Source organism: Nicotiana sylvestris, chromosome 4, assembly GCF_000393655.2.
Source record: "Nicotiana sylvestris chromosome 4, ASM39365v2, whole genome shotgun sequence".
NCBI classification, from domain to species: Eukaryota; Viridiplantae; Streptophyta; class Magnoliopsida; order Solanales; family Solanaceae; genus Nicotiana; species Nicotiana sylvestris.
In genome coordinates, this window is record NC_091060.1 from 17,647,252 (window position 1) to 17,659,376 (window position 12,125).

General features: G+C 35.9%; 1 protein-coding gene across 1 annotated transcript; it reads right to left on the bottom strand.

Annotated features, from left to right (window-relative positions):
• Positions 1-1,798: 1,798 nt before the first annotated feature.
• Positions 1,799-10,079, bottom strand: LOC104241047 (NAD-dependent protein deacylase SRT2). The gene is made up of 11 exons (XM_009795953.2): positions 9,940-10,079; positions 9,392-9,434; positions 9,065-9,299; positions 8,692-8,757; positions 7,798-7,843; positions 5,740-5,900; positions 5,536-5,665; positions 4,559-4,720; positions 2,879-3,006; positions 2,413-2,512; positions 1,799-2,159 (listed from the first exon to the last, which is right to left on the bottom strand). The coding sequence occupies exons 1-11, from the start codon at positions 9,985-9,987 to the stop codon at positions 2,109-2,111; spliced, it is 1,170 nt and encodes a 389-aa protein (XP_009794255.1). The 5' UTR covers positions 9,988-10,079; the 3' UTR covers positions 1,799-2,108.
• Between the last annotated feature and the right edge of the window lie 2,046 nt (positions 10,080-12,125).

The following is a 12,125-nucleotide window of genomic DNA, read 5'->3' on the forward strand; positions in this document are numbered from 1 at the left end:
GAAATTTGCACTTGATCTACTGAAGGAGTATGAGTGTCTCCATTGTAGTTCTTTTAGTTCACCATTAGATCCTAATATTAAACTAAAAGCTAAGGAAGGTATGCCTCTGACAGATCCTTCTATCTATAGGATTATGATAGGTAAATTGAATTTCCTCACAAATACGAGACTAGACATTGCATATAGTGTGCAACACCTTAGTCAATTCATGCAAGATCGCAGGGATCCTCACTTGAAGGTTGCTTACCATTTGCTTAGATATTTGAAGATTGATCCTACCCTTGGGGTTTTCATGTCTGCTAGTTCTGATTGTACTGTTAAAGGGTATTGTGATTCTGATTGGGCAACTTGCCCAGATTCTAGGAAATCTGTTACTGGATATCTAGTGCTCCTTGGTGATAGTCCTATCAGCTGGAAGTCTAAGAAACAGGCCACCATATCCCTCTCCTCTGCTGAAGCTGAATATAGAGCCCTAAGAAATGTTGTTGGTGAGCTTACTTGGTTGTGCAGGTTGTTTGATGAGCTGACAGTCCATTTTCCTAAACCTGTCCCAGTGTTTTGTGATAGCCAATCAGCTTTACACATTGCTCGCAATCCTGTGTTTCATGAACGCACCAAATATATTGAGGTCGATTGCCACTTTGTGAGAGACAAGCTACAAGAAGGACTATTATCTCTTCATCATGTTGGAACTGATTGCCAGCTAGCTGATGTCCTAACCAAGGCCCTTACTGGGGTCAAGCATGCCACAATTATGAGCAAGTTGGCAATGACAACCTCACTTCCAACTTGAGGGGAAGGGGTATTGAAATATTATTTTAATTATATGTGTAAACACTGTTAAGTATGTTAGTGAGCTTAGTTAGCTTCTTTGTTTTGTTAGTTAGTGCACTCAAATGTGGGTCACACGTAGGGTATGTATATGTATATCTTGTACAGAAAATATTTCAGTTTTATCAATTCATTTTACTCCCATCCTTCTCTCATTCTCTCTCTTTTTCGAGAAGCTTCTAGGGTTCCACCATTGGAGCTCAAGCTTGAGTTCCACCATTGTTGTTCACCTCTCAATCTTTACAGTTCTGGATACCAATTAGTTAAAAAATATACTTATAAAAGAAATCTGATATTCGACTTGGTATATAAAAACTTATACAAGTTTTAGGGCTTGTTTGGTACGAGAAATAAGGGATAATTAATCGCGAAATTAAATTTGAAATAAGTTTATCTCATGTTTGGTTGATATAAAATTGCAGTATAGCTAATCCCGAAATTAGTTATCCCGGAATTGTCGTATTTTTTTATCCCCTATGAGAGGTTAAGATAACAATATCAGGTAACTAATCACGGAACAATTAATCATGAGATAACTTGTTTCCCAACTGAACGACTACTTAAAGTGCAAGGGACCATCAAATGTTCAGCCAATTCCAAGCAGTATAAGAAAAAGCATGGTAAAGGTGGAGACGATGACTCAATGTTCTAATGGTTAGTTTTCCTTGCGATCTTCAAAAGGTATAGTAGTTGTTTAGTAAATAAAAATTACGTCTTGCAAAAATTAATTTTCTTGTTTTTCTTCTCGGTAGCTTTTTTCCAAAAAGCAGAAGAAGTACTTCAGCAGAACTTTTTCTTTTCGCCAAACACGTCAAATCTCCAAAAAACATGAATTGATAATTTGGATAAAAAAGAATTGCTTTTAGCATTCCAAAAGCTTGGCCAAACATCTATGAGTTTATCTTATCAAAGAAATCGGCAATCAACTTGGTTCATATAGATCCTAACACGCAGAAGACTTTAAAGATTTGCCAATTCCAAGCAATATCGTTTGTGCTCTTGACTTTCAGCTTCAATTCACTAATAAGAAAAGCCCAATATTCATTTCTAAATAGTCGAACTGTATTGAAATACAGAGATCTATACGTAAAGGTGTCGATAGAGTATGTGGGGTACTTGAGCAGTTCATTTTTAAGAGTTACAACAACATCAAGGTGGTAGTGAGTTTGCGACACGTTAAATGCAGCAAAGTTGCACGTTCCAGCCAGGTGTACAATCCGTTGCAGCAACTGATGAAAAAGAATCCGGATGCTAATAACACTGTTCTGTATCTGGAACTAGAGAGCAGGGATACTCAAGGATCCAACATCGAGCAATCTTGGGAGTATCTGCACCATAATTGTATAAGCTACATTTCCAGTGACATTGCAGCAAGAGAAACTGCAAATAGATGCCAGGATGGCTACGAGGAAACTAGAACTTCCAATATTCCATATTGAGGGAATTCACTTGCCCACTTTTCTTTTGATTTAGCAATATGTAGACTATATTTTGTATATCAGAATACTATAATTCCCACAGTATGGTATTTGGAAGTTTGAGTTCCCCATCTTGTTATTCTCGTACTATACAAAAACTAACCTCTCCAACTCGAGCACTAATTTTCAAAGGTACAAGAGCGTCAGCTCGTGTAACTCCAATATTTACAATTGCAGTAGCAGCACCTGCCTCATGCGCAGCTCTGTGCAAAGTAATTTAATGGTTATTGTCCTGATGCTGATTTTATCCAAAAGCGGGGAAAGGAAAAGAAGGAAATTATGATGTCGAAAATCCAACAGTATATGCAAAGCGATAATCTTATAACTCCCTAAACCATTAGAAACTCTTTTCAAAAGGAAAAAGAAGGTAAACCAAAAGGGACCACTCTCACAAATGAAACCTCAGATCGTGCATTTCTAATCCCAGCTGAAAAACTTATGCTTGCTCTGAGATCAATTCATCAATGATGCACTAATAGAAGAATCAAATGAGCAAACATGGTAAAGCTTTCCAAGTAGACCAGAGTTTCTTTAAAAAGAATGGAAGACAGAACCAATGCATTTCTTACTTGATAAGCCGGAAAGCAGACATGGTCATCATAGATGAACCAAGTACAAGGAAGGCATCACATCCCTTTGCAGCTTCCATGGCAGCATCCGCTCTAGCTTTAGGGACATTATCCCCAAAGAAGACAACCTGCAATTATACCAGATCAATGACAATACCAATATACTACTGCCGTTACAGCCATAAATTTAATGGAGAAATAATTAATCAAATAACCATTATATAAAATTGCTAGGCAAAGGTGGACTGATGTTTTTCTTCCTTTTCTTAATGCAGTTTTAGAGGTCAACTATTCCATTGACTAGATATTGTAATAAGTAGCAGAAACTTTAAACAAACTATTAAAAGATAACAACGAAATTATAGCATTCTGGTAATCCTAAAGCGCAATTGAGATTGAAGTTTCCTAAGGGTGAACAGCAAGATCAAACCTACCTTCTGACATGCAGAGCTATAATCAGCATGGAGCAAGAACTGATATATGTTATAAGTCGGACTAACATTGGTACAACTTAATATCAATTTCTTGTGACAGTTCAAGATAACTCTTCAAGTAGCTTTTGGGATTCTTTAAGTATGTTTTACGGTATCTTGAAGTCCTGGTACGTTTTTATTAACCAATAGGATCCCGTGACATAAAACAGGGGAGTTCGTATATCTAACATTCATCTTATGCATCTGCATTGAGATATATAATCTGGTCAGACCTGAAGCTTCTGCTCTCTCAAACTTTTGTATTTGTCTCCCCCTAACGGACCTCTGATTTACTGTCACCCCAATAATCTTTCTATTTAGATTTCTGATTCCTGCCATTCCTCTCATACTTTTAACAGACAGTGGGAAGATACCATCGGACTTTATCCTTAGAGATGGCACCTTGAAACTGGCTGAACCATAACGATGGTAGGGAAGTTTTTACATAGTAGGCTGTCAATGAAGGAGATTAACCTTTTAAATGTTACTATAACAATTAGTTGTATTATAAGCAAGTTGTAATACGGAGAGGATGTTCAGAGGTTGCCGAGGAAGGGGCAATGGTACATCAATTCCTTAAGCAGTTGCTTAAATGCACATTGGGCTTCTGTCCAAACAATACCTCTCTCTAGTTATATTGAGCTTCTGGGACTTCCATCTCACTTATGGAGAAATGAAGTATGTTCACTGATGTTCAGCAACTGAAGCACCGTAGATGATGTATAATGTGGCAACTAAAGTTTTTCAAAAATCAACTTTTGGCGGTTGTGAGGATATCTCCTTTCTATACATATGATTTTTATTTAAAATCAGCAGACTAATTACTTGACTTCTTCCTTTCGAGATTTTTCCCAAGTAAGAATGGGAAAACTCTTATTATTTGAACTTCTTTACTAGGTATTCTGTACTTATTGGCACTTATCAGAATTTTGAAATCTCTACCTATAGGCTATTCTTGTTCTCCGTGGTGCAACGCTAGTTTTTCAATCGAGAATATTCTTCAGCATATTCGTAATAACAAGGGACTTTTTCATCTTATGCAATTTCTGCACAATCTAGCATTTACTGTAAATCACTCTTCCTGGAAATCCACAAGACCTATTTTAAGCTCCAGTAGAAGAAAAAAAAAACATAAAGAAGGAGAAAAAAGAGGCTGCTCCAAGTTTATACAGACTAGCTCATCTAATACATAGAAAAAAAGACTTACATCAGGTTTCAGAACTCCTCGGCACCTCTCACAATTAGGAATGTAGAAATCCTCCTCCCAGAATTTCTCATCGATCTCAATATCCCCATCAGGCCTTTGCTTCATTCCAAAGCTCTTGTCTGATCGGCTGTCATAGTCCAAATTTTCGATAGCTTCTGCCCACTGCAGTACTACAACTTCTCCAATTCAATTTATGCCAACGGACCAAACCAGTGAATAGATTATGCCCAATCAATTGAAGTATGAATAACACAGATAGAAATACCTAAGAAAGCTTAGAAAATGAGCACTAAATCAGGTCTAGGTTCACCAACGTGCCTTGATACATGAAAAAATTAGTGGAAAAGTCGCTGTGACAATGAAATCAATAACATTCTACATGCCAAAGTATCCATCATTTTCTTTTTTCCAGACAAGTATAAGCAGTGTTATTACAAGCCATCCCTTTGTCACTTAAAGCGAGGAAGATATGCAAAGTAAGGGGATATTGCTTCATTGATGAGCACTTCAAACAATGACGGACAAAGTGATCTCAACGAGAAATGAGCGGCATTTTGAATTTCAACTTTGGGATTTATATCAGCATCATTTTATATAGGATGTTGAAATTAATTATATTAATTTCCATATGATCACGGTACTGCTAAATTCATATATGTTCGGTTCCATAAACTGTGCGCTTCACTCACACTTTTTGCTTCAAGCCCCATGGACCTTGTTCCCCCCCCCCCCCCGGGTGCTTTTTGGTTTTGAAAACACCGAGTAAAGGAAAAGCATATCGGTGTCTACAGGACTTATAGGACTTGTACCTATTAGCCTAAGTGTCCCGTGGAATAGTGCTAAAACCAATTTTCTCTCTCATATTTCATGAAGTCAAATTCATATAACTCAAATCAATAATTAGTAAGTGATTTCAATGTCGTGTATGGGGTTATATGAACATTACTAGATCAATAGAATAGTTGAACAAAGATAACCTTGGGATTATGAGCCTTCACTTGATCTTGAAACAGTTCTCGAGGTAGAGTAAAACCACAATTTGTACAGGCGACAATGTAGACAGTCCCATGCAATTCAAGTGGGCTGCTGCCAGCCCGATGATGCAGCCTGAGAGGAAGTGTAACAAGTTGGTGTTAAAAGGCTCATAAAATCAAAGTTAAATGAAAAGACGAGCCAACCACCTGTCCACATTCTGTGTAATCATAAAACTTATATGGCCTGCTTTCTCAAGAGATGATAGAGCTATATGACCTGTACTAGGTTGAGCAGCAGTGAAACGTCTCCAGCCAGCATAACTCCGTGCCCAATAACGCCTTCGAGCCTTGACTGATCTGAGAAACTCCTGCAATAAAAAACAATGAAAACTTCAATCAGAAAATATGAATGTATGCACAGTAGATAAACAAGTGCAATGAGAAGCCTTATTTGAAGGAAGACCAAATAGAAGCTAACACTGCAAATTTCGAAGAAAGCTGACAACTTTTCTAGCACCAAGATGTGTCCTACCAGTAAATAAACTGGGATAATCATGGAAGACCAGAGCTCAAATACCATAGTTACCCGGTACATGTGCTGGTGGGAGGTAGCACTTACCGGGTTGAATAGCTAAGGGAGCACATGCTGACCTAGACACCACTGTTAATTTAAAAAAACAAGCTGAAACTTTTTCTAAATCCTGTCAGGAAGATGAAGACTTAAACTTTTGAATATCCTGTGAAGAACAGGAGGATTAAAGAAAACACTGATTTTGGAGGGATAACTGGTATTATACGAGACGAAGCATCTTTTGACTGCACCTATTAAGTAGATGCCGACACAAGAAAGTTATAAACTACAAATGAATGTAAAACTTTAACTTTAGAAAATCCAGCGACAACTCAGCTCATATACTATCTAACAAATTTTCTTTTGAAGCTATTTTTTTTTACCAAGTCTATGATTGCACACCCGCATCTTTAGGAAAATTATGTATGCATAGGTTAACTTAAGGAACAAAATATATAAGCTGCATGAATAAAATAAGAAAAAGGAGAGGAGCAGTTGAGGAAGGATGCTCTAAAAGGTACAGTGATTATGGCAGTGAAGAAGAATGATTAGATTTAGGAAGGAGATGAGATCAAACTACTGTTCAGTGGTTCCTCGATTGAACAAATAGAAGAAGCCATGCTAGTTCAATAACAGATTGGAAAATTAGTGAGAGGCATCACATAAATAGGGGTACTGAGATGGGCAACTAAATCTATCCAAAAAAAATCATCGGAAGCGGGGTAAAATGGAAGAAGATCATGAACTGTAGAAGCTTGAAGAATCAGCATATTACCTAGCCAGATAAAAAGAATTTAAACAGTTCGAATGATAGCGGCTCCAAATTTTTGATTCTTTGGGCATAAGTTGGATTTATTTTTTATCCTTTTCGGTTTCACGAGAAAAAAAGATGAAATGCATAGAATTACAATAAGATAGGTTAAAAGGGAGGAGTGCTGCTATGGTAATATTATGCTGAAGTCATGTTCCATAAAAAAATAGGAATCTTTATACAAATAGCCGGTCAGGTTCATTGTTTTCTTTTTCTAGGCAGTGTACATAGATTATACACTAATTATACACATAGTATATATTGATTATACATATATTATACATCTGTCGGCTATTTTTAGTTTAAGTGGTTGGATGAGCTGCTATTTGGGTTAATTCTTCAAAAAAAATATTACTATATAGGAGTGAATATTGGGGATGCAAAGGCCTCCAAAGAAGTATATGCAAGGTTAGATGATCTGCTTTTTTGTAGGAAAAATATCTTATTACCAAGTAGATTGTCAGTTCCCATCCAGTTCAGTTCATGCAATTCTTAAATTGAAGACTTACTGTCCTCTACCAACTCCTTATAACTCTAGCAGACAAATCTCTTAAACAAGAAAAAGTATATGCATACATGTTTAGAGATGACCAAAACCTAAATTCATGTAGGATTTGTTGTGGAGAAGGAATATATATATATGGCAAGATATGAACAGAACAACACAGTAGAATTTATTGCCTGATCATGCTAAATTATTTTCAAGCTTTTCGTGTAAACATATTAATTGCGCAGCTTCTCTTATGCAACTGTAGCAGCTTTTTTTCTACCTTCAGGATCAGACTGTTAAATTTTTTTCCTCTGTAAGATGGGAGAAATGATATTTATGATACTCATGATACTTTAATGGAACCAAGAATCAAAACACATGCCTTCAGGTCACCTGATGGGTAATTGGTTTGAAACCAGTACTATAAGCTCCATTCGGGCTGCCAAGAAAAGAAGGAAAAGAATTACCATTTGCCTAAATTATGTTACTTAATCATACAAAAATTTCAGGGCCCAATATAAAATCTAGAAGTAGCAGAAAACTGTAATACCAAATTCTCTACTCCATCTTTAAACTCAATCAAGACGTACCACCCTGGCGCCCTATAGAAACAGGCCAAGGGTGCAGGCAATACTCAAAACAAAGTATATTAAAAAAAAATTCTGTTTCACAATACCTTCATGCATTTTTTCGAACAGGATATCTAGCTTGCACTTTCAGATTTAATCTTCACTTCATGCAAATTAGCTAAATGCTCAATACCAGAAAAATCGGCTTTTAATATTGATAGCAATCTGGACGTGTGTCTCTTTTTGTTTTTCTCTTTAATACACCCAGATTTGAGTAATTCAGATACGATGATAACCAAGAGAGCGTAATATTTGTTACATAGCTCCTAAAAAGAATTTCTCTCAGGGTGTTCACTTCTACTAGTTTCGCCTACAACGGATTCAATAGCAGTGGATCTTGTGTTGACCGTGTCACGTTATGAAAATTAGAGCCTGTGAACCTAAGCAGGACATCATATTGACAAAGAAAATCAATTTAAAGTTTTACTGCAGCAAATAGCATACAAACTAAAAATTGAAAACTTTCTTCTCTTTACAGCAAAATGTGTCTCTTTTTTAAGGAAATGTAACTCGGATAGCATAAAAGTCAAACATTGACAACCTTATTTTCTTTAAAGAAAATGTGTTCCCTTTTTTAGAAATGTAACTCAGATACCAACTTCAGAGAATGATCAAATGTTTGAGCACATTGAACCTGCTCATCTAATTTTAAACCAACCTCCTGTAGTCCGGAATTCCACTCTCTGTGCTCATGCCAGCTCCCGTCAATACAACAAGCTTGGTACTACACAAACAATGGAATAAAACTTGTCAGCAATTGATGCCATGGTGTAGTAGACGTTATCTTCTGTAGAAGAAAACACATAAGAATGACAGCCCGGTGCATAAAACATCTTGCGTTCACGTAGGGTCCGGAGAAGATCTCACCCTAAGGCCTAAGGGGTGTAACGCAAGCAGCCTACCCTGATGGCTGATTCCACAAAACACATAAGAAAGCATTTTAAATCTAAAGTGCAGCTAAAGGGCCACCCAAGTTCTGTCCCCCTCCCCCCCACCCCCCACCCCCCAAAAAAAGGAAGTACAATTCCTACCTCCTGTCAAAGAATTCATACAAACTGTCCACATCTTTCATGCTAGGGGGATCCGAATAAGGAACCATCTTCTTGTGACTCAAAAAATTCGATGGCGCATTATCTTTACAATCTGATGAGATCTTTGGAAATGTTATTCTTGCTGTTGTTTGCACAAACTTAACATATCCCTCAAAGGGAGTGAACTTTGTTACACCACTAAACCATTTACCCATTGGGATATTCAAATGATTAGCTGTAAACAAGAAAAAAAAATTGTTCGCAAATCAGCGCCAGCTAATCAAGTACAATATATTACAAACTTGCTATTCATGATCACCGACTTACCTGCCAAATCTAAGGCCAGCAAATCTCTTTTATTCTTTAAGCCCTGCCCATTCAGTTCACACACATTATCACCATAATTTTATAAGAAACAACAACAACAACGCCTCAATCCCAAATAAGTTTGGGTCAGCTATATGTATCCTCACTAACCAAGTTACTACATTTAAGCTCATCTCATTACAATACTACGCAGAAAAACAAATAAAAAGTAATAGAAGTTTGGTATAATTATAAATCACTGAAAGGCAATACTTTTATCAGTATCACTAAAAACTTATCATCTTAAAGGCAATCACAATACATTATATTGGGTCCTAGCATTTGATTAGATAATTCTTCAAAAAACAAAAAATCTAAAACTTGTGCGCGTTTCGCATAATAAAATCAACAAAGTCAACGATCAGATAAAATTAGCTACTGATATTCACAAACTGTGTTGCAATTTCAGCATCGTCAAGGATAATTGAAATTACCGGAAAATAAGATAAACATAAATTTCACGAAAATGACATAGAGATTTGAGTATGAAGATTACAATAATAACTTACAGAAAAAGAGGGTCGGCAACAAAGTCGCAGAGACATGGACATGGCCATTTCTGGACTACAGTTTCTCCAGGTTTAATTTGAAATGTGCTCTTCTCAATTCCCTTTTTTTAAACCACGTAAGATTATTGAATGCATCGTCTTCCACGTCGCACAATTTTCCACCGCTCAGAACTGAAATTTAAGGAAGATTTGCAATAGCTTCAAAAGCTAATCACTAACAGCTTGTTTGGATGGGTGTTACGGACTGGACTGGATGGCTAATTGGCTACAATTTTGTATGGTCTTGTTACTTTAAAGGAAAAGGTTCAAATTTATACTTTTATTTTTGAATATTGTTTACATTTTACTATGTTATATTATTTGACCAAACCATCAACAAACTTTTATAAAATTATCTTTTAATTCATTTTGGTGACCCATAATCTCTCAAATCATTTTAATTAAGTCACTTATTCTCCTTCTTGATTCAAAATTTTGAAATAGTTAGCATTTACTTGCTTTTTTAGTCGAAAAAATAAGAAAAATAAATATTAAAATTGTGTACAACAGTTAGTAAATAAAGGTAGCTTGTCTAAATTCAAGAAGTATTTACAACACCCCAATTTTAATGAATTCGTTGCACCAAAGCTATGGAGACTTTACAAGTATTAGCGATAGAAGTTAAAGTTCCCTAGAGACTTTACATTGTCGAATTCAACTTTGCTTTAATTAAATGCATACGCATTGTGCACCCTTAAGTTAGCCGATGGAACTCTATACTAACCAGACAATAACAAAATATATTCAATATACATGTATATACATGATAAGCAACTGCACGTAATACGCAATAAATAGACCCATTGAATTATATGATATGTATATGGTTAAAAAATAAATAAAATTTTAAACCAATTCCAAACCCATTATCATAACAATAGAAGTGGTGCACTTTTAATTAAAAATTTCCATGAATAATTTGTATAGTCTAGTATCTTTAGCATTCACATCAATAGTAATTTCTAAAAATAGTAGAGCAAGAAGAGAAAAAAGTGATTAAAATAAAAGGAAATTGGAATATTTTGGATTACCTAACATACCAAGGGGTAATTTTTAAAAGTTTGTTGATAGTAGAGATAATTTGACCGGATAATATAATGATAGGGGTACATTCAACCGGATAGTATAACAGAGGTTAAATGTAGACAATATCCGAAAGTAGAGGGGGTATATTTGGCCCTTGTCCCTACTTTAAATATGGGATTTTTACCTTCCTATACTACATACGAAACTTTATTACTCTTCCTAATCAAGTTTTAACTTACTTGCATGGCCATATATAATTTACCAATTATATACAAATTAGTTTTAAATGAGTATCCCTTTAAATTAGATTGAATAGGGAATCAATTATTTCTCATCCATGTTCTCTCTCCTCTCCCACTCTCTCTCTCTCTCTTCGTCTCTCTCCCTTGCGCTCTCTCTCTCCCCGTCTCTCTCTCAGTCTCTCGATGTCTCTCTCTCCGTCTGTCTCTATTTCTCATTCTTTGTTCTTTCCCCAATTTTTCTTCCTCTAGATGTTGTGTACTTTTTATCCTTTCATGTTGTATATATTTTTAATGGAATTCATCAATGGATTTCAATCGTTTTACGATAGAGTTTTAATTTTAACAATTTTCTTTCATGTTGCACAATTGGTGTTCAAATTGACATTGTCAATCAATAAATTTTGAAGGTATTTGACTCTCCACCATTAGCAACTATTAAAAAGCTTTGAAGTTTTAAATCGAATTTAGGTTTTCAAAAATTATTATTTGTTTGGATTATGTCACGACCCGGATTTCCCACCATCGGGAGTCGTGATGGCGTCTACTCGTGAAAGCTAGGCAAGCCGCATATTGTAGAATTACTAACTAATTTATTAGCCCTTTTTAATAATTTAAACTAACATGTGATCAACAGTGAAACATTAACGATAAATAAAACAAGCGGAAGACTTAATCTGATAAAATAACCAAAGCCTGCATGACAATGCCAACATGTGTCTCTACCCGGAATCCGGTGTCACAATATCACGGACTATCTATGAATACTACATACAAGTGTCTGAAAGGAAAAGTACAATCTGTCTCGGAAGTAAATGAAAACAGAATACATAAAAAGATAGAAGAGAGCGCCGGGCCTGCGGACGTCTGCATGGCTACCTC